Here is a 23329-nt window from a genome sequence, read left to right as displayed (position 1 = left end):
AAGGTTTCACCTAGGAACAGGGGGAGGGATATGGACACTGTCTATAATGAACCTACACTTCAATGTGCACAGGAATCCTCAAGTGTGCCAGGGTTCCTTACTGCAATGCCAAAAACAGGTTTCCCTCATGGTGGCTTTGTTAGGTAGGGCTTGGTTGTGTGGGTTGCAGTCCTTATTGGACGGGCAAGCGTTAGCTCACACACCTGACTTGTGTGCTATGAGTACGCGTTAGCTCACATACCTGACTTGTGTGCTATGAGTATGCGTTAGCTCACACACCTGACTTGCGTGCTATGGGTACGCATTAGCTCACACACCTGACTTGTGTGCTATGGGTACGCGTTAGCTCACACACCTGACTTGTGTGCTATGGGTACGCGTTAGCTCACACACCTGACTTGTGTGCTATGCATACACATTAGCTCACACACCTGACTTGTGTGCTATGAGTATGCGTTAGCTCACACACCTGACTTGTGTGCTATGAGTACGCGTTAGCTCACACACCTGACTTGTGTGCTATGAGTATGCGTTAGCTCACATACCTGACTAGTGTGCTATGAATACACATTAGCTCACACACCTGACTTGTGTGCTATGAGTACGCGTTAGCTCACACACCTGACTTGTGTGCTATGAGTACGCGTTAGCTCACACACCTGACTTGTGTGCTATGAGTATGCGTTAGCTCACATACCTGACTAGTGTGCTATGAATACACATTAGCTCACACACCTGACTTGTGTGCTATGAGTATGCGTTAGCTCACACACCTGACTAGTGTGCTACGGGTACTATCTTCGTCTTGGAGACCGGCTGCCTGTCGTAAATGAACGTTTCCATAAGCCACCTCTTTTTATGTGTGTTGATGGAAATTAACATGTTCTATTTCTATATACTATGCCATACTCACTGCTAATGGAGTCTTCCAAGGCATGGTATGTCTCGATTATAGGACTTTACTACTAGAGCTGCACCAGTCACCACCAGCAGCATCCTCATCTCTGTAGGTCTTGATTAGGCCTATACCAGACACCATCAGCATCACCCTAACGCCTATGGGGCCTAGTCACAAACTGCATTTTGTGCTACATTTAGTAGTACTGCAATAGTACTGCTAACATACTACAAAATACTATTCGCAAACCTATGTGCAGAGGTCTACGCCGTATCTGTGCAGGGAGCGCACGTTGAAGAGGCTGCCCTTCAGGGCTTCGGTGGTGCGGGCGTCCGGCATGGGTGCGGGGGTCTAGCCGTGGGTGGTGTTCAGTTTTGACAGCTGACAGTTGTTGTTCCTTCAGGAGTTGAGTGTGAGGAGGACGGCTGGGTTGTAGCGGTGGAAGTTTGGAGATCCAGGGTCCCTGGCGCTGGTCGCAAATGGGTGCACACGGCTTGCGTTTGGTGCACCTCAGGTGGGCCAGAGGCTTGACAGCGTAGCGCCCGCCATTAAATAGGGGAAGGGAGGACAGATGTGCATCTGGGTGGCAGGAGTGGGAAAACTGGCGGGAGGAGGGGCGGCAGCAGCGGTGAAAAACCGGTGAGAACAGGAACGGAGGCAAGAAATAAGGCAAGTTAAGAAATAAAGAATAAGGCAAAGTAAAAGAAATACGGCAAAAAGCTAAAAAGTCACAGGGACTCAAAACACTTAAAACACACTTGAACCTCTGTCAGTCGCAGCAGCGGGGAGGCTTAGTCAGCAGAGCTGCACGGGCAGAGAGCTAGGTCTATGACCAGGAAGTCAAAGGTCCTGCATGTGGAAGGGGTATGTTATAGGCATCCCTGCCAAATACCGAATCAGTATTTAATGCATCAAGTTTTGCAACTGAAATCCGGTTGCAAAACATTGATATTTTACCAACACCTCAAGGGAGATGGTAATGCATTTGGTAATAGGAAGGGGACCCTGGGATCTTCTTCCACTTTTGAATGTAAAAAGAAAGCTTGTTGATGAGTAGGCAGTGGTTCACGGGATCGCTGTCAACTCCTAAACAATAAAAGTAAACTTTATAGTTCGTATTAACAACAAAAAAAAAGAGTTCACCATTTTGAACAGCAGTCACAGGCAGTTTCCTACCTAATTAATATTCATACGGTAGGCCAGATTGCAACACACTAGGATTCGGATAATGAAGAACTGACCTATTTGTTCCTTAAAGGGAGTGATGCTGCTTAAAAGTTTCACAGTTTGGAAAACAGTAGGTGGAGAAGGCTTTGTTCCTATGGACCACTGCCCATCCCCCCCACTCCCCAAGGCTCCCGGCATCATTCACAAAGAGAAAGGCACACCATCTCCAATTCTCTTTTAGGTGACACAAGCAGCCATCAGTGGCACTGATGCTATAGCTGACCAGGGTGAATGTTAGGAGAAGCACTTTTAGTATTTAGCAGTTTTGATGCTGAGAAAGAAGACTCCAGCACTCTCCACCAGGAAGGTGACGCGGGGATGCTCACACTGTCTCCTGAAAGGCTCTAGGGTACTGAAAACCATCAATTGGAGGGGCATGGCCCCCAGATGACTTCTAGATAATCAGTTACAACACTTGGAAAGTGCAGCTTTCCAGCCAGGTTGCCTCTAAATGCTAATCTGGACAGACATCATTAATATCTACATGGCCCTCCTCGCCGCCATCGTCAAACAGCATGGGCTCAGCATAGTATCCTACGCCGATGACCCCCAGCTCATCTTCTCCCTCACAAAAAACCCTGAAGACTCAAGACTCAACTTCCAGGAAGGAATAAAATACATTGCAGCCTGAATGAGCAACAGCTGCCTAAAGCTCAACTCATAGTAGACAGAGGTCCTCATCCACGGACCTTCCCCCACTGCTTGGAACAACTCCTGGTGGCCCTCTGCCCCTGGAAACCCAACCACCCCGACGGACCGTGCCCAGAACCTCGGCATCATCCTAGACTCCTCCCTCACCATGACTTGCCAGATGAACGCAGTTGCATCCACCTGTTTCAACTCCCTCTTCAAGACCCCGCCGAAGCCAGAAAGATCGTCACCCACGCACTCATAACTTGCAGACTGGACTACGGAACTGCCCTCTATGCTAGAATCAACAAAACCCTGCTAAACAAACTCCAGACCATCCAGAACACTGCAGCCAGACTAGTCCTTGGCACCCCATGACATGAGCACATGATCCAACACCTGCAAGACCTCCACTGTCTCCCCATCGGAAAGAGAGTATCTGTCAAGCTACTCACCAACACCTACAAATCCCTCCACAATATCGGACCCAAATACCTCAACGATGGAATCTCTTTCCATGCACCCAAAAGAAACCTCCGCTCTTTCGACCTCGCCCTCGCAGAGACCCCGCACATCTCCAGAGTCAGAGCAGGTGGAAGAGCCTTCTCCTTTGTCGCAGCCAACGCCTGGAACGAGCTCCCAGTCAACATCAGAAGCTCCCCTACCCTGCACACTCTGATTGATTGCTAGTAGACCGGAATCCATCCGCATCCCATTTTAGGAGTCGGAAAAATATTTTTTACTCCTAAAAATGGATTATTATATAACAAAAAATATTTTAACAGTGCCAAACTCTGAACTTGAGTGTTTGTGGACTGCTAAAATGCTGACTACATCTTGACCTAGGATGGGATTTTCTTGAGGATCATGGTAGTAATCCACCCAAAGTCATCCCCATCACTGGGTGGAACAGACTTGTGGTACGGATCCTGATGATGAGGATATTATTGTTCCTTGTAAAACTGTCTTTTGCCTCCACAAGTGGGTCCACCTGTATACAATCCTGACGGAATTAAAGCATTATGTGCTTTTTAGTATAACAATATAGGGTACTGTACAACATGGAGCTGGTCATATAATTTCAATGAGTAGACTAACAAATACTGATAAAAAATGTAAGTTTATGAATTAGATGCTAGAGACACACTTCATTTACTTCTTATGGTGTAAAGATGGAAGGAAGGAGCGTCAAATTCACAATACAATCCTCAGTCCAGTACTGTCGTCCATGATTTTTATTATTCAAAATCTTTTTCCAAACTTCAAAAATGTCCAACAGAAAAAATGTCCAATCCAATGTAAATTCCAAGAAATATTCCATCCAAATAAATGCTTCCTTGTCCACGAATAATCACAACTTAAAACAGCCTAAGCGCTTCGTCCTCCTGGGAGATCATCAGGGCCCATCAAAATTTACAGCTCAAATATGCTGCTGACTGAATCCTACTTGAATACAAAGGATGTATATTCATCACCGCACTCCCCATACACCGGGATCTTTCAATTCAAACCACCAATCAAAAACAAAAACGTCCTGTTACTATATATACTTCTTATGGTGACTCAAATTAATTATTTTTCTTTTACTTGTTGGAAAAGTGCGTATAGTTAGTGCGTTGCCATGGCCACACTGGCTTCCACTTTGTATGGACAGCATCCAAGTGCCACATACGATGGACGGTCAACGGGAGAGCCCAGAGAGTCCGTGTGAATTTGAAGACACTTTCAGATGTTCTTCAGATCTCTGTAGTAGGCCAGGCTAGAAAGTGTTTAAAAGAAGAGATGATGGGTTTCCTTGAAGCTAGAGAGTTTTCTCTGCCCTTACCTGACCCTTTGTTGTCTGAAGTGGATGTTGTCCCACAGGTAGCTTAGAAGAACAACCTGCATATTTGCACCCTTGTTTTGGGTTTCTCCTTACAGGAGACTTCCAGCTCTGCCTCACCTTCCTGCTCACAATCTGGACAAAAACCATGATTAGACAAGTCTGTGTGGAAATATCAAAAGTGCAGAATTACCCAGAACCAGTCACAGAACTGAAGTGTTGGTGTCAGAAGCTTCCAGTCAGTGTGTCAAGGTTTCTTCTTTGCAACCAGGGTCACCACACACGTGAAATTGAGAAACTCTTTGATCTCGAGGGCTGGGGTATCCACCACCAACTAGTGTTGCTGGGTTCTGGACCAGAAACACTTGAGGAACTCTGCTCTGAACAGCCAAGGGGAGCTGTCTGGACTATACTGAGGAGGCGAGATGAGCAACTGCCTAGGTGAGACACAGGCAGTGTCCAAGCGCAGGGAGATGCCGCTTCAGGAAAGTGAGGCGGAGAAGGACTGGAGGTGGGGCAAGAGGAAGTCCACTGTGTGCCAGATGGAAATTTGTGACATTCCAAGATTAAAATCCAGGAGGGCCTGAGGAGCCACAATAGTGCGACTGAATGTACAGGTCGGAGGGTATCCGGGAACTTATGTCTGCGTCCAACCTTACCAAGAAGCCAACTCACTGAGATGGTGAGATAAGCGGTAGAGGCTAAGATCTGATCTAGGGTGGGCACCTTGCTATTATTTGGTGGCGGCTTGGTGTCTGGGCCCAAGGAAGAACTTTCTCGTGCAGAATACATTGAGATGCGACCACTGACATTTCCGCATTGCCTCTGCGGCTGGTGCTGACACTGCTAGCCTCATCCTTGATAGGTAACAACAGTGGTCCAAACAGAGAGACCAACGAAGTGGGGATAAAGCCAAATCAATTAACTTATCCTGGTTTAATTTATATATATATATCCGCAGCTTATCTAACTTGAGGATAGGCGTGGGTATTCCTTCTGAACATTGGGAAGAGTATACACAACTACGTAAATTTCACATCATTTTTCACACTTAGATATATGATTTTCTCTGTATTTGAAAATCAACCATATAATTACATTATATACATATGTGCGCTCTAAGAAAATGTGTGAAAAAGGTGCTCAGGTAATATACTCGTGCGTGAAATTTGAACATAGAAAGAGAAATCAATAAGATCTATTACATATATCATATTTATTACAAAATAGCCTGTCTGTTATACTTATTATACAGCATAAGTATGAAACCACTGAAAAAGCGTAATCATTTCAATCCAAATTGACCCTTTGTAGAACAACTATCCAGTCCAGGCTGTACAGAATGTCGATGTTTCGACCCCTCAATGGGAGGGGAATGGACCATTCTAAGCCTCAACAGCGGGTCTTCATCAGGTCTGAGTGTATGATTGGAAAGGGAGAAACCTGAAAAGTATCCGGTGGGAAAACTTTGGAATTAATCATATGAGTGACGAAGGCCAAATGGCTGCTCCTCTGCAGGGGATTAGAATTAGCCCTTATGTTAAAAGGGAGAGAAATAAATATAGGTCCATGCAAACTGACACCACTGATATTATTTCACTAATGGTGTGGATGGAGGCCTCATAATTACTTTGGTTCCCTCGGGTTCTCGGTCTGCGACAAGGTATCCCGTTCGCTGAAACTGAGCCGCAACCGAGCATGCAAACATCTCACAGTCCACTACCCCTTTAAACGTACCTGGCTGTGGCTTTATCACTCTAGGGTCATGATTATGACTATTGTGCAAAAATTGATTCAAATTGTGCATGCACTATTTTATGTCCGCACAGGGCCTTTGCACCAGTTTTCCACTCAATTACATGCAATTGGTATTACCAGGTACAATACAAGTTGCGCTTGATCAAGAGATGCTTGTCTTAATTTCTCAAGTGCTCTCCAAGGGCCAAATTAACTAAACTGTTGATGGTTGCAAAATCACAGGCGGTGCAAACTCAAAATAACCAATTGCAATGAATAGAAAGTTTTTTGTGAGTAAAAGATGACATCTCCTAGTTAAATATTTCTTTTCATGCCTGAGCTTTTTGATTTCAAGTGTGATCGATGCCTATCCAGCCTACAACTCTAATAAAAAATATGAATATCATGGAACCCAATCACCACTGAAGACACCATCCGCCTGATGAACTCCATCCACTCAGGATCACCAACCGACCCATGTCCCCACCACATCTTCAACAAAGCAGACTCCATCATCGCACCCCATCTCCGAGACGTCATCAACTGCTCCCTCAACTCCGCCACCTTCCCGGAAAGCTGGAAACATGCCGAACTCAGCGCCCTCCTGAAGAAACCCACAGCAGACCCCACTGAACTTAAGAACTACCGCCCCATCTCGCTCCTCCCATTTCCTGCCAAAGTCATTGAGAAAGCCGTCAACAGTCAGATCGCCGCCTTCCTCGAATCCAACAAATCCCTCGACCCCTCACAGTCCGGCTTCCGAGCCAAACATAGCACCGAAACCGCCCTCATCGCAGCAACAGACGACATTCGAACACTACTGGACAACGGAGAAACAGTTGCCCTCATCCTACTTGACCTCTCCGCAGCCTTTGACACAGTCTGTCATAGCACCCTCATACAATGCCTCAGCAACGTCGGAATACAAGGAAAAGCATTGGACTGGATCATCTCGTTCCTCGCCGGAAGAACCCAGAGAGTCCGCCTCCCCCCTTTTAGATCAGAGGCCACCGAAGTCATCTGCGGCGTACCACAAGGATCATCACTCAGTCCCACCCTCTTCAACGTATTTATGAGTCCCCTCGCATCCATCGCGCGCCAACACAACCTCAACATAATCTCCTACGCTGACGACACTCAGCTAATCCTCTCCCTCACCAAAGACCCAAACACCGCCAAAACCAACTTACACGAAGGAATGAAAGATGTAGCCGAGTGGATAAAGAACAGCCGTTTAAAACTGAACTCGGACAAAACGGAAGTCCTCATCTTAGGCTCATCCCCCTCTGCTTGGGACGACTCATGGTGACCACCGGCCCTGGGAACCGCACCCATACCAACGGACCACGCACGTAACCTGGGCTTCATCCTGGACTCCTCCCTCTCGATGACCAGACAAGTCAACGCCGTCTCATCATCATGCTTCAACATCCTACGCATGCTCAAAAAAATCTTCCGTTGGATCCCCACCGAAACAAGAAAAACGGTCACCCACGCACTGGTCACTAGCCGACTGGATTACGAAAACACCCTTTACGCCGGAAACACAGCTAAACTACAGAAAAAACTCCAACGCATCCAAAACGCCTCAGCCAGACTCATATTAGACATCCCCCGCCAAGATCACATTTCCGATCACCTGAAAGACCTCCACTGGCTCCCCGTCAACAAGAGAATAACGTTCCGTCTCCTCACCCATGCACACAAAGCCCTCTACGACCTAGGACCCGAATGCCTCAACACGCGCCTGTCCTTTTACACCCCCACCCGACAACTGCGATCGTCCAATCAAGCCCTCGCCGCAATACCGCGCATCCAGAGATCCACCATGGGAGGTAGATCCTTCTCCTTCTTAGCGGCCAAGACTTGGAATTCTCTCCCCACCCACCTCCGCCTTACACAGAACCACCTCTCCTTCAGAAAGCAACTAAAAACTTGGATATTCGATAAGTAAAATACCCCCCCATCCCTCAAGCGCCTTGAGACCCTCTGGGTGAGTAGTGCGCTATACAAATTGTTGAACTTGAACTTTCCACCATCAAGTAATCTTGTTTGCTGGGAGGTAAAGAAACAGGAGTTAGGAGTTGGCCTAACGGCTAGAGCGGTTGACCTCGAATCTGGGGAACCGGGTTCGAGTCTCGGCCGTTACCGGGTCAAGTTCCAGGGGCGTAACACAGGACCCGACGCAGAGTAGGCTGCAAGCAAGCCTCTTCAAATATTCACAAATACAATGGTGCTCAACTGCGAACGGCCTCCCCAAGTGCCCATAATTAAATGGTGCAAGCAGGACAAAGCCTCTCTTCATTAATGATGGTGCCTTGCACATGCCCTGCCGTCTTGTGGGCGTGGCGGCGCGCAGTTGTCTATGCTTCTGCGCGGTTCCGCGGTCTTCAGGGTGGGGGTGGGGCTGGTGAGTCATGCCTTTCCGTTGTCATGCGCATTATAATTAAAAGTGCGCCTTACTCGTACTACTGAGAAGGGTGTGGACCTTGCGGCCGCCGTGCCAGGATAATTTAATTATACTAGCTAGACTAGTAGCCCCCCTGCTGCCTTGCCCTGTCTTTTGCTGCCCGCTCGGCTCCGAAGATGCAGCCCAGGCCTCAGGGGTGTGAGTATGACCGAGGCACCAGGAGCAGTGGTCTGACTCAGAAACGGCAAGCCACTACCCGGTGCCGCTCATTCGAGGTCGAGTGGAGTCTCAGAGAGGTGGGTGGTGGTGGGCATTGGAAATAGATTGATTGGACGGGCTGGGGCTGAGTAGAGTAATTTATGCCAAGCCAGGTCAGGCCTCCGCTGTAATTAACCACGGGGAGACCTGGGGAGAGCCGTGCGCGAGCCGGTCTCTCCCCGGGTAAATTCGCGCAGTATCAGTGGCCACGGCAGGTGGGTCTTGATGAGCGAGGGCCAGGTGGGTTAATTAGGGCCAGGCAGGGCAGGATAGCATTGCGCACTAGGGAGGTTCGGCGAGGTTCGTTTTGTCCCACCCACCCTCCCCGTTGGTTTTCGTTGGGTCCTTTTTGTTTTTCCAGTGCCTTCATTCTGGTGGGCTAGGGTTTATTTTTAGGTCTCGGCTGCACGCGCGGAAGCGCGTGTCCGCCGACAGCCTATTGTTGCCGTGTCTCCTTTCCAGGAGACACTGCTGGCCGCGCGCATCGCCTTGGAGGCGATTTGAAAGTGGCACGCGCCGACTGGCACGCGCCGCGCTCGGCTTGGCTGTCTCCTGGGAAGCGCACACTCCCCCCTCCCCCCGCTGTACAGAGACACACACACAGGAGCGAACATACACGCACACACGCGCGCACACACACTCACACACACGAGCGCCCCCCAAGGCCCACTTACCGCCAATCCAGTGTGTTCTGTCGCCTCCGCGGGGCTCTCCGGCATGGGAGCCCCGCATCACGCACTGCTGTTGACCAGGAACTCCGTGGGCGCGGGCTTCGCGCACAAGACGGAAGTCCCGCCCCCACGCTAGGTTTCGTTTTGGGATGTTGGGCAGTCGTTTCTCTCTCTCTCTGCCCCCCCCTCCTCCCCTCTGTCCCCCCCCAGTTTTAAGAATATGACGTTACCGCGCTGACGTGCGCCATGTTCCATCTCTAACCACCTGTGAAGTGATTGAAGCATTTACTCCCTGACATGCGAGCACCGCTCGACGAGGACTTTTAAATAAATCAGTGACAGGCTGTAATCGCCACAGAAGTGTACACACTGATATTACATATAAAAGACTATAGGGATTAAACCAGCATTTTATTTGCAAACGTAAACCAATTAGTACTGTCGGTCAAAAACGTGATCTTTCATATTTTCGAAAAACTTTGCACGGCTGATGTAATTCCCAAATTGAAGGCATGCTATATAGTCCTCACGCGTGAGATGGGGACGAAAAGTGGGACCACTCCATTGACTGACTTGACAGAAAGAACGACTGCCCAGCTGGCAGTAATGATTTTCCCAGAATCGTCTGTCCCTAGGAGAGGCGGCTCCCGTTTACGGCTCTTTAATAACAGGCTGCAGCCTGAAGTGAGTGAGGTGACGTTGCCGTCCTCTTGTTGGCAGTGGCACGTGGACATGTAGGCAGGTAGCAGGAAATTTTTTACAAAGTGTCACGAACCTCTTACACGTTACTTAAGGCACTGAAAGAACAGCTTCCTGCGCACATTTGAATAAGGACCTCACTGGTGTCTTGTGCACTTAAATCCCTTCTTGGGGCCCCTAAAAGGTGCGGTTCCCATAACACAGATTGTGCAAACGAGCAGTGACCGGTGGCCTGCTGCAGCGCCACCCGGTAGCACCATCTGAACACTGTTTTTATTTTTACACTTCGGAGCGAATTCATAGCAATAATAATTGCTATTTTGCTGTTTAATTATATCGCTTGCTGAAAGTCTTGTGGCTTTAGTGCGCTTATTACTATTGTTATTACCCAGTGCATTATGCCCAACGTCTCTCCATGGCATGACTTGCTCTGCCACGGGCTGGAGTGCGCAGAAGACAGTGTGCTGCAGCGATAAGTCATTGTTCTGCATTAAATATTTGTTTTTTGTAAGAAGTACAGTCCTGCGTGTGATTTTAGCCCCACGGCTGCCCCTCTGCACCAGAACGACCCCCCCCCCCCCCCCATTGCGTGCTGTAGTGTCAGCTGCTGGGTATTGATTAACCTGTCTATAATGATCGCCTTTTGGGGCCGACAGGACAGCTGCCAGGGCCCCGGGGAGCAATAAAACGAGATACCCAAATTGTGTCTCCCTCTCCCCTCCTGTGGTCATTAAAGGGTGTCAGTGGTCAAGCCCCCTCCTCAGCCGTGTAACCAGAGGGAGGGGTGTCGCCAGATTTACGCTGGCACTCAGCAGGTCGTGGGGTATTTTTACTCGCCCAGTAAATCAGTAACTCAGAACACAACCACACACACACAACCACACCCACAACCACACACACACACACAACTACACACACACTCACTCACAACTACATGCACACTACACACAACTACACTACACACAACCACACACACACACAACTACACCAACCACACACCCACAACCACACACACACAACCACACACACGCAACCACACACACGCAACCACACACACGCAACCACACACACGCAACCACACACACACAACCACACAACCACACACACAACCACACACACAACCACACACACACAACCACACACACACAACTACACACACACACAACTACATACACACACAACTACACACACACAACTACACACACACACAACTACACACACACACAACTACACACACACACAACTACACACACACACAACTACACACACACACACAACTACACACACACAACTACACACTCACAACTACACACACACAACTACACACACACAACTACACACACACACAACTACACACACACACAACTACACACACACAACTACACACACACACAACTACACAATTATAGACTTTTGTTGCAGTTGGTGTTGCAATATTTAGCAATGCCAAAAACTCAAACTTAATTATCCCGAGACCTATTGCATTGTAAATGCTTGTTTATTTTTGCCACTGTAAGACAGGTTGTTTTCTTTGCAGGCGGATTTTTAGCGGGGGGTGGGCAGCCTGGAGCGGGTTGGTCCATCCTCAAAAGGCAGTTGTAGGAAAGGAAGGGGTATACATAAGAGTTAGGGGCTTCTGGCTTGTTTAGGGTTAACTTGGTGGGGGGTTTATCAGTTGGGTAGGAAGGTTCTGTTAGGCTGAGAGCTGTTTGATTTAATAATTAATTAAATGAATAAACAAGATTGTTTGATGTGTTTACACCTGTCTTAATAAAGTGGCCTTTCTTGCTGACTAAGAAGCTGTGGACAATGACTTTCTTGCGCGAGGCCGCAGCAGCTCACGGCCCCCCTGGAAAGCTGAATCCGAGGCAGCAGGCGCTTGTTAATAATTTGCTTTTCACTGTAAACTGCCTTTTCAGCCTCTGCAGCCTCTGTTCACCCAACATGATGACCCTCTCATACCAGCCTTCCCCACAGTGGGAGACACGGAGTGAGTGTATGACATGGGCAGTGACACACTTCATACACCATCGGAAATACCATTGAAGGTATACAGGATTTAGAATTCTGAAAGCATTAAAGACAGACGGGGCACATGCAAGGGACCTAAAATGAGTGTATTCAATGAGATCGAACAGGTGGCTTTCACATTTCTCTTAAACGACGCACAGTAGGTTCTCACAGAGCCCGAAGTTTTTTAAACGGGTTGAACTAATTGCTGCGAGCGAGGGTTGTGTCTCATCAGATTACTTGGTGTCTTTACCTGGACGTGTTGTAGTGAGCAAGGAGGGGGTTCTGCTGTGACCAGGCCGATTTTACTCAGGGGATAAAAGCAACAACCAGCTCCAAGTGCAAGGGGTTCAGAAAAGGGCCCTTAATTGAGAAGCATTTCCAAGAATGTGTGCACGAACCCCTTGATATACAGGGAGTTTCTATGAATGCAGGGTCAGAGAAAAGAGGTGAGAAGAGAGGCGAGTGCAGCTGTGAGCGCGGGTGAAAGGTCATCTAGGATTTAGTTGGGGCGGGAGATACACCCAAGCTGGGCGTGGGGTAGTTCAGTGCTCCCTCTGCGAGGTTGCTCTGTCCCTGAAACTGCCCACAAGCTTTGCATCTGGAATAAATCTGCTTGTGTGTAACTTCCAACAGAGGCCCATTAGACAGGTCGAGTCAATGGGGGGAGGGGAGGGGAGGGGGGGGGGGAATAGAAGAGAGTTACCCCCATCATCAGAAGTCTGTTCTTTCATCTCCTGAAAAATACATCTTAGGGTCACAAAGTGTATGGTAGGTCAGACCTTCACATACCTGAAGCCACCAAGATGTAAGTGGCCTCGGCTGTACCTTCCCAAAATTCGGACGAGGCACTTGGAGAGCCCAGCTGAATGGGGCACACTTCTGTGATGAGCACAAACACACCCGATGCAGGAATGGCACAGACTAGACTTCTATGACACAGTGCGACACTCACTAGCACTTACATTCTGCCCCTTCAGGACGTGGCACTGTTTATCTGCACCCCCCTTTTCCAGACTTGGATATAGCCCAATACAATGTTGAGATTTTAGGTGGGGTGGGGGGGGCTCCCCGTTATCTTAACGAACAGTTGTCCTTTTTTACAAATGACAATTTACGGCACCTTAACCCCTTCCATGCTCATGATGAGCTCAGCTCGTCATGCAGTACACTGGAGCTTTGCTTATGACGAGCGACCTTGACAAGAACAATGGGACTTAAAGATGTTCAGCACCCAGCGGGAATTGCCTTAGCATTGAAGGTGTTAAGCTTTTAAGTCAGTAGTCTTCATAGTCCCTTATATCGGAGAAAATAAAAATGTTGCCTTCACCACTATCAGATGCTGTACTCCTGTTGTGTTGGCGCTGTATTCTGGGGAGAGGATGTAGCCTCAGGGCTAGGGCGCTCGACGTCGGACCTGGGGAATGTGGTACAAGTCTAGGCAACGACGCTCAACATCCTGTGATTCTGGGCAAATCACTTAACCCAGTTTCTTGGGTCTAGTTCGCGCTATATAAAATTCTACATTTTTTGTGGGTGAAAAATACGTGTTCATCTGTGTTATTACAATTTGCACGGTAGTAGCCTGTTATTTGAAAATGGTAATGAAAATGATTTTAAAAATAAAGATTTCTGGATTTCTGTTCCCTTGTACACATGGACCTCTGAGCACACGCTAGGTTTCCCTTCTCATTTCTGTCCAGTGGAACTACATTTTTCAACTCAGTTTTGCTGTGTTCAACTCAGTTCACTTATAAATATGGAAAACCCGTCCTAATTATGTGACCTGCAACTTACTAAGCATATGTTTATACTTTCTCTTCCAATTTGACCAGTTAATGATTATATTCAGTCACATTCTTCACTGTTCCTCCTGGTGTCGCCAATTGGCCATCATGAGGAACAGGGCATCCCAGCAAACTATGTCCCCATCCCTTCCCCTGTGACCCGGCAGCAGACGTCACTGCTATACCTCACCTTGGACCACATTCCAGATCTGCCCCTGAGAGACCCCAAACTCTGGCTTAACGTTTATCCAATCATGCTTTGATTACTTCTCTGGTACCAATATTGTAACCTAGTTCCAAACCGTGTTACATTCAGTTGCACCTCCTACCGTTTGAATGGTTTCAAATTTGGGGCTGTATTTCCTTTAAAAATATAAAATTTTAAGCAACCTTTCCCTGTCCTACAACCCTAGTAAAGTTCTAGTGTATATTTTGCGAATGAGCAGAAGTTGTTTAAAGGTTTGTGAAGCAAACATTGTTCCAAAATAAGATGTGTGCCTGGTCAATCGTGCACAGTATTGTTCTACATAAGAGCTTCAGATAGAACACATCTTGGCGTCCAGCTGCATCTTCCATCTGCGGTAGGTGGATTCGGCTCTTCCACTCCTCCCCAGACAGTCCACTCTGCATTCAACATGGAGTGGGAGGTCTGGACACCTGAAGGGGTTGAGCAGGGGATCAAAGAAAGAAAGATGGAAGCAGATCTAATCTAAAGAATGTATAATGTGGGCACAGTACAAGTGATGTCTCTTTTCAAAGCCTGATCACAGACTGCAGAGGAGACGTTCGTGAAACTGGGACATGGGGAGACACGGGGCCACGTCTTTGGACAAACTTTCAACCAAGAGATCTCACAACCCAAGAAGGCTCAACTCAGCCTCTCTTAGTAGACACATACATGGACATCAGTGCTGAAGGCACAGACGTTACTTCCGAAGGCACCTCTCACACTATCAAGCCTTTCCCTCAACTGCACATGGTAGCAGAGGCAATTACACTGATGGAAGAGCGAGTTTGCTGCAGTACCTGGATCGGGTGCAAGCCCAGAGTCTGCCGGAATCCCTTGTCCTCCCCGTGACCCCGTGTGCCTCTGAGCTCCGTGCCTGCTTCACAGCTGTCTTGAAGACTTTTCCTATCTGTTTGTTAAATAAACTAAGTCTTCACGACAGCCGTGAAGCAGGCAATCCGGACGGGCCGGTCCAAAACACCAGAGGGAGGCAACCTAGATAGCTCATTTCCAATGGCAGGCCACCGTTTAGCATAAACGGTGATGCGAGCCAATGGAAATGAGGGGCAGGGCTTAAAGTCGTTTTCTTAAACTACTCCTGAACAATAAATCTCGCGAGGCGAGCAGCACATGCGCTGCAACGCCATGTGAGACCGAAAAATGAATTTGTACCTGAATAGACTATAGCTCATATGAGCTACATATAAAAACAGCGAATACGCATTAATCTCCCCTGGACTGCGGGGCATGGATGGAGGCTCGAGCCTGCATTGTTCTGATTGCTACCTCAGTTAAATAATCTGCTTTTGATAGTATTGTTACAAATGGCATAACTTGTATGTTAAGAGTGTTCCCACTTTCTCATTAGAACTTAGAGAAAGACAATGTGGAATTTAATTTAAATGTTGGAGGTTTCAAATTAAAATATACTAGATTTCTAGTTGGTAAGGCAAAGTGGTAGGTGGTGGGCCGCCGGGGGGGAGGGGGGGGGGGAGCCCTCGAGGCCCCCTCAAATTTCGTTATGCCACTGTGGGCAAATATCCTAGGCCTGAAACAAATTTGCTCTGCTGATATAGAGGAGTGAGTGGCCTTGCTGCCACCAGGGAATGGGAGATTAGTGAGCGCACTGAAATAATTTTCAATAGCCCAACTCTAGTAAATAAGATGCCGTTCGAACAATGGGGCATAAAACTAGTTGATACCGTGGTAAGCAATACCCCGCTTACTTCCTGAAGTCAGATGCACTCACAATGAAAGCGATAGGTCATGAGAGCAAACCACAAAATAGGTATACATCTGCCACTGGTTCAGTTCTAAGGGGCATCACAAGGAGAAGTCAACCACTGGAAATTATAGAAGAGACACCTACAATTACAGCAAGCAGATCTGGTGCAGGTTGCCATTGTATAGCCCAAACAGCACCAAAGGATTGGGCGTAGCTACCAAGTGCATTAAAATCCCGCTCCTAGCTCAGGGCCCCAGAAAACTACAAACCAGAAAAGGGGCCCTGCCTGAAAATGAGCTCGTTGAATAAAAGAGGTCTAATTAACTCAACAGTTAAACATGAAACCATCAAAGAATTGGGGAGTCATGACATTATCGCACTCCAAGAAACATGGGCACTTATCTCTTCCCCGGCTGAATTTCACACTATTTGAATCCCCCGCAATGGTCTCTCAGGTTAGGGGGCACACGTCAGGTGGGGTGTCAATCTATGTAAAGAAAGATTTATTGGTAACAACAATGGTGCTCAACATAGGGAAGGGGGACTATATAATTTTGAAAATAGTTCTGACCAGCAGCGGGTGAACAAGGCCAATGCCATATATCATCGTAGGTTGTATTTATCCGCTTGCGACTCCAGGTTACCACGATAAGGCTAAAATACAGAAGAGACCTCTACACTTAACGAAAGGAGGAGGAACCCACTGAATGGTCTGAATATGATTATAAAATCAAAGGATCAAAGGAAATTCTGGAGGTGGATTAACCCCTTCAACGCGGGGGTGGGGCTGCGCGCGGCGCTCGTGATGAGCCCAGCTCGTCATGCTGCACAGTGGAGCTGTGCTCATGACGAGCTGAGTTCGTCACGACTCCGCCCACTCCCATAGAACGCCTGCACAGGTGGGGAATTAGCCCCGCGTGGGCCGGCCGTGGCAGTTATGATGAGTTCAACTCGTCATGAGCACAGCTCCACTGTGCCTCATGACGTGCTGAGCTCGTCATAAGCATGCAAGGGGTTAATAAAAGCCTAGCTTCAAAGCCCCAGGCGACGGGTGGGAATGTCTCCCCCACTTAGTGGGAATCGTATATCACAAGTGGGTATAGAGAACAAGTGGAAGACCCAAATGAGAGCAAGGCACCCGACCAGATCATCAGCCAGCTTCCAATACCATAATACCAACAATTCCAGTAATTGATGACCTGGCATCAATAAGCCCAGCTCAAGTGATGACGGCCATGAAGGTAATACGCTCATGTGGCGCCCCTGGCCTGAGTGGTATCCCGACAGCAGTATAGAAATAGGCCCCACCCAGACGGGCCTAGGTTATGGCCCCTTTATTCCAGCAATGTGTCTTGAGGTTAACTATCTCCCGGTCATGGGTATGTGGGGGTCATTACTGGTACAGTTACACAAAAAAATGGATCTCGGTCATGCCCTTGGAATTACAGTCTAATTGCGCTCCTTGACACAGAAGGGAGGTGCTTTACTAGCTTTTTAAACAGGAAGCTGCAATCCTGGACAGAGGGCAACAATCTAATCCGGATCTGTCCAACAGCTTTCCAAAAGGGCGGTCATATTGAGGATAATCTCATTGCCTGTCCCACATGAGCAAAGCAATTGAAGCCACAAAGGGTAAGTCACTCTACGTTGGGTGTATAGACTTCCAAACAGCTTTCGATAGGGTTTCAAGATCAAGGCTTTGGTCAAAACTGAATGCCTGCGCCATCCCCACTAACCTACTAAAATCCATCACCGCGCACTATTCCGACCAGTGGGTCAAAATAAAGGTCTGATAAGGACCTAAAAAAAGGATGTATATTGGCACCATTATTGTTTAACCTGTATCTGGCCGACCTGCTAATCCACCCGGAGGCGGTGAAGGCTTGTCCACCAAAAATGGCAGACATCAAAGTTCAATCATTGCAATGGGCAGACAATACAGTGCTCCTCAATTGACGCCTTTTGGGCTGCAGATACTCTTCGATGCACTTGCAGCCTATTGTAAAATGAACATCTTGAAGGTAAATTAAACAAAACAAATAGTTCAAGTAATTTACTCTAAACTGAAAAAAGAGGGGCCTGGACCATTGAGGAGAGCCCTGTTGAAGTTGTGGAAGCATATAAATACCTGGGAGTATGGCTGGATCATAGGGGCAGCATTTCAACCCACATTCATGTGCAGCAGACAGCTGTAAATTCACTGGAATGGGCCTTTTGCAAAGATTTGGTCAAGTGGTCTCCCAGCGCCAATAGCCTCCAGACTGATAACCAAACAGGCAAAATTCATCTGAAGGGAACAGGACACTCTGACCATCAAGAAATGTGCCCAGGGCAGATGGGCCTTCTTATTGCACAAGCCAGGAGCCCTGCAGACTTTCCTTATTCTGCCCTCCTGTTTGGCCTTCAAGCAGGATCTGATGATTGGGGCTAATTCCGTTGAAATTGAACGGGTATAGCCGGAGGAACTTTGATGAGCATGATAGACGATGCCGCTTTAGGGCAAAGCAGGAGGAATCACTAATCCATATCCTTTGCATCTGTGAAAAGCTGCTCCACTTAAGAATATTCTGGCTGCGCCCAATAAGGCTTGCTCTAAACATTAGAACCTGCCCGGCAGCTGTTGAAGCATGCCTGAGAAGTGAGTCCTCACAGCTGGCAGCACGATTCCTGAAGTTCCTGAAAGTGACCCTGGCATTACCCACTCATGCACCAGATGTTGCACCCTCAATAAACCGCTAAAAGCACCAAAAACTCTAAATGCTCAATTCTTTTAGTGGGACCCACATGCCTTTGCTCCACAGAACGACTAATTACGACAAAACTAGCTCTCCATGCTTTTGAGAAACTTTTAAGTAGTTGCACTTTAATTTGGACCTTGTTTAGATATATTGAGCATGGTTAAGTGTTTTTTTGAATAGACCACATGCTCTGTGATGGGGCACGTTTATATGTATTGAGCATTGACAAGTGCCTCCTCGGCCAGATCACATGTTCTTTTATGGGGTCAGTAGCTCATTTAGGGGCAAAGATCTCACTTGAGATCCTTTCAAGTATTTTTTATATGTAGCACTTTATATTTATGTATTATTAAAAATGTACAGGGATTTTTAATAACTTTTTTTAAATGTTTGCGATCTCTAACTTGATTAGGTTTTAAGCCTCTCATTAGGTCCATGTAAGTTTTTGTCATGCGGTTTATATATAAACATGCATCCGTGGCTTTTACTGTAATGATTTTAAATAATCGCACAGTAAAGAATTTATCTATCGATCTCTTGTGAAGTAGAGCATAAAAAAAGCACAAGGAAAATAGGTTTCCAAAAGTGAGCAATGAAACAATACAAGTTAGCCAATTAACAGCACTGTAAAGAGGCCATGCTCCAGGGGAGGGATAAACACAAAAATAGGAAGGCAAGCCATCGAATAAGCTGCAGGCAAATGAGAGTGACAGTAAAGCCGACCAATGGTAAGTAATAGCTGGGCTGTAAACCCAGTTCAAAATAGTTCTTTTGCAACCAGACAGCTTGCTCTGTCTTGTAGGCGAAACCTAAAAAAAGTAGTTCACTGAATGTGAGTAATTTAGGAAAACAAGTCACCCAATCATAAAGAAGATAAAGAGGCTTTGCTCCAGATGTGCTCCTATATGCACATAACAACCTTCTACTCTCCATTGGTCTCCCTTGTGGACAAATTTTTTACAACGCGGTACCTTTACCACGCGGCCGTTACAACGCAAGTCGTTACCACGACTTGCGCTGGAGGGCGCTGTGGGATAAGGAATTTTATAAATTTATATTCCAACACCTTCCCTAGTATCCACGGGGACTGGTGTTGGAATATAAAATTATAAAAATCCTAAATCCGCGCCCTCCAACGCAAGTCATGGTAACGACTTGCGTTGTAGCGGCCGCGTGATAAAGGTATGCGTTGTTACAACCTGCGTTGTAACAACGTACATCCCTCCCTTGTTCTTTCTCTGTGCTATGTGATTTACTCTCGCTTTTAAACAGTCCTTCCACATGATATTCCTGTTGAGACGTTGTTTCTTTGTTACAATTATAACCCGGTCTCAACTGGGTTAACGGGTTTTCTCCTGCTTCTTGTTTGTCCCCAGATGCGGTATAAGCACAAGAAGAGGAAGGCAAGACGTTGGCTACGAAGCAGGCAAATGATAATGACAATGGTAAGCAACGGGCCGGCTGTAAGCCCACTGTAAGTGTTTCACATTGTCTACAAGAGGTCTTTTGCAAACAGACAGCTAAAAGCTGCCTGGTACGTGGGACCTTAAAAGGATCGAGCTTCTACCCATCTGTTCGCTCCGACCGCCCACAACCAGCACCAAAGCATGTGGTGCTGACCCGCCCAAAGAGAAATACTCTACACAGCGACCCAGAAGGCAGTGAAATGCCAATCTGACTGCATGGCAGAGCGCAGTCAGGGAACAACGGGCCAGGTGGGGTGCTGTACTGGGTGGTCCAAGGAAAGCGTACGTCCAGCGGCAACTGGCGTACGGTTCTGCATCAGCCGAACTCATAATCAGGCCCACTGTCATCACGACCAAGATGCAATCCACCCGCTGGGGTTATTCAACGAACAGTCAGACTGGATGAGAGTTACAATGTTTTGAAGCTGCACGCCTTAACACATATTTTCAATTTAGTTTTGTTGAAAAGGCACGTGCCGAGATCATTATTAAAAGAATTGAAGTGAGTAGACAACTTTTTATTAATTAGAATGCAGATGTCTAATCTGACCAGGCACAAATCTTTTCAAACAAGCTTAACATGAGCACTAATCAATTTTCAAAGTGATTCAAATGTTGGCATGTTTAGGAAACTGAGGAACAGAGAAGGGCAAAATGATTTGACCCAGGAGCGGAGAGTGTGGTCAGGCCAATATCAGAATTCTATTCTGCAGGTTCCACAGCTGGATGCTTAACCACTCTTTTACATCTCCTCCAGATGTGAGAATGATCATCTGTACATTATTCAACTCCTAAGATCTTAAAGAGGATCATGTACTTCTTAGACACCCCACAGCCTTTCTCTGGATACTTCAACTTTGGGTTTCCTACCTCTAAACTCTTGCATGACGTAGAGATCTTCCAGGTGCAGGAATGGGCCCTCCCAGGTGCTGTAGACGATGAAATACAGGGCATACCCGACTACAGTGAACCCTGAAAGAGAGGCACACGAGTTAGTTGTTATTTGTAACATTGGGAAGCAGCTGCAAGCGTAAACAAAGATCATAACTGACAAACGGGCCTATGTCGCTAAGGCCTTCCTGTCTTTCTAGTCAGCAGCCCTCTGAATTATGGGACTTTTCCTTTTAACTTTATCTGTCCTCACGTCCAAGCACGAAAAATTAAGTTGGCTAACAACACTAGGTAGCAGTAGGTAAATGAAACCCATCAAACTAAAAATTCCAGAAGCTCATGTCAAATTCTGGCCCTCAATGGCTCACGTCGTGCAAATTAGAGGGGCTCCCACATTCCCTTTCTGCCTGGGGCTCCAAAAATCCTAGAACTGCCCCCGTCTCCAGGGATTGACCAGGGCACCCAGGGACTCTGATACCTCTGCAGCAGAGCGTAGACAGCCTGTCTTCTCTCTGGGTGCCCCTAAGGTCTAGTGCTGGTGCCGGTGGGTTGGAAGCCACATCAAGAGATACCAAGAGACACTTTACCACTCAGACTCACTAGAAATCAGACGCATTCGCTTTAGAATGAGCAGAGTCCACCTTCGTACATGGCCGGCCAGGCTTCTGGGGACAGTCTTAAACAAAGATGATACCAGAGGATGCAGGGGATTGGATCTCTCCTCCTCGAACTTCCCTGGATCTTAAGGGAGCTGCACGCCACAATAAAGTTGCAGGATTGGGGCCTTAGCAGCCCAGATACTGGGATATGTTAATGTAAACCTCATTCTTAAGGCGCCAGTGCACCTGTTGCTAAGAGAGACCCTAGAACTCTCCCCAGGGGGAACATACTCAACTGTGGCCCATCGTCAGTGGGGCTTGAAGGAAGACATCGGGTGGACCCCCAAATTTCCTGCGGGACTACACTCTGAACAGACCTTGACATTTTCTATCCTTGTACCCTAGATTAAGCGAGTACCTGCTGTGTTGATCACCAGTTGCGAAGACAGACTGACTCCTCCCTGTGGGTTATAGGAGGGGAGCACATGTATAGCTGCGAGACAGATTGCCCTAAACCCGCTGTCACAGAGTCACAAGCGCCCAAAATCCTAAGGCCTATCTGGAGACTGAGCTGGTCTGATATCTTAATATGACCAAATAATACTCCATTTCTCCATAATGTTCTACAAAGAGGCAGCCAGACAACTGCTGTTCTCTAAAGCAGTGACCAGTCAGACCCACTCAGATTTGAGATATAATGAACCCCTCAGACCCGACATAGACACTCTACTTAAGGAAACAACAGATTTGGATTCAACCTTATCTGTTGTGGACAGCAAGATGAGAGGCCTCACAGCAAAGATAAAGCAAAGGAGACAGGAAGTATCCACCTTCCAGTCCATGCCTCGATACTGTGGACCAGAGAATGGGCCAGATTCAAATCCAAAACCAGAGCATGCCACCCTGGGGCAGAGACATCGACTTTCTACAGCACATGGTTACAGATCTAGAAAACAGGGCACGGCGTGTCAACTTTTGTATTTATAGAGTCCCTGAGGAAGCAGACAACATGATGACCTTTCTGCAGGATATGCTTCCCAAACTTCTTGGATTTCCACTTCAGGGAGGCACTGGAGCACCCCACAACCCAGATGAACTCTCCATGCCCGATCATAGATTGCTCACTATGCCACCAGCAAACCACTTTACAGACAATTAAATGTTCTTCAGGCCCGTTTAACTTTTTGGGGGGTTGCGCATATCTTTCTTGGTGGACTATTCAGCTGCCATCAAACGTAAAATATTCCTTGTGTTTCAACCACAGCTAGTGCCCTGGGATATTAAATATGGCTTGTTGGCTCCTGCAGGTATGATAGTAACAATACACAGGAAGACCAAACATTTCTTTGAGCCTTAGGACTTAGAACCTTATCTGGATGCACTCGATGACTCCAACATGGATACTGATATTTCCCGGGGTTATCGGTACACATTTCCACCGATACAACTACTGGGAGACAGACTCCCTATCCATTAAAGTTGCAAGCACCCGGTCCAACACATCAAGAATCTGATTGAGAAGGCCTTTATAGGG

General features: G+C 47.3%; 1 protein-coding gene across 1 annotated transcript in view; it reads right to left on the bottom strand.

The window, feature by feature from the left end:
• Positions 1 to 23329, bottom strand: part of LOC144797683 (thialysine N-epsilon-acetyltransferase-like) — a 124220-nt gene that overhangs the window by 22169 nt on the left and 78722 nt on the right. The window contains exon 4 of the mRNA XM_078668407.1: positions 21176 to 21277. Coding sequence (XP_078524533.1) covers positions 21176 to 21277 — 102 coding nt within the window. The remainder of the gene's footprint in view (positions 1 to 21175; positions 21278 to 23329) is intronic.

Source organism: Lissotriton helveticus, chromosome 12 (assembly GCF_964261635.1).
Source record: "Lissotriton helveticus chromosome 12, aLisHel1.1, whole genome shotgun sequence".
Taxonomy (NCBI): domain Eukaryota; kingdom Metazoa; phylum Chordata; class Amphibia; order Caudata; family Salamandridae; genus Lissotriton; species Lissotriton helveticus.
The sequence above is the reverse complement of the archived record's forward strand: the minus strand, read 5'-3'. Positions and strand labels throughout refer to the sequence as shown.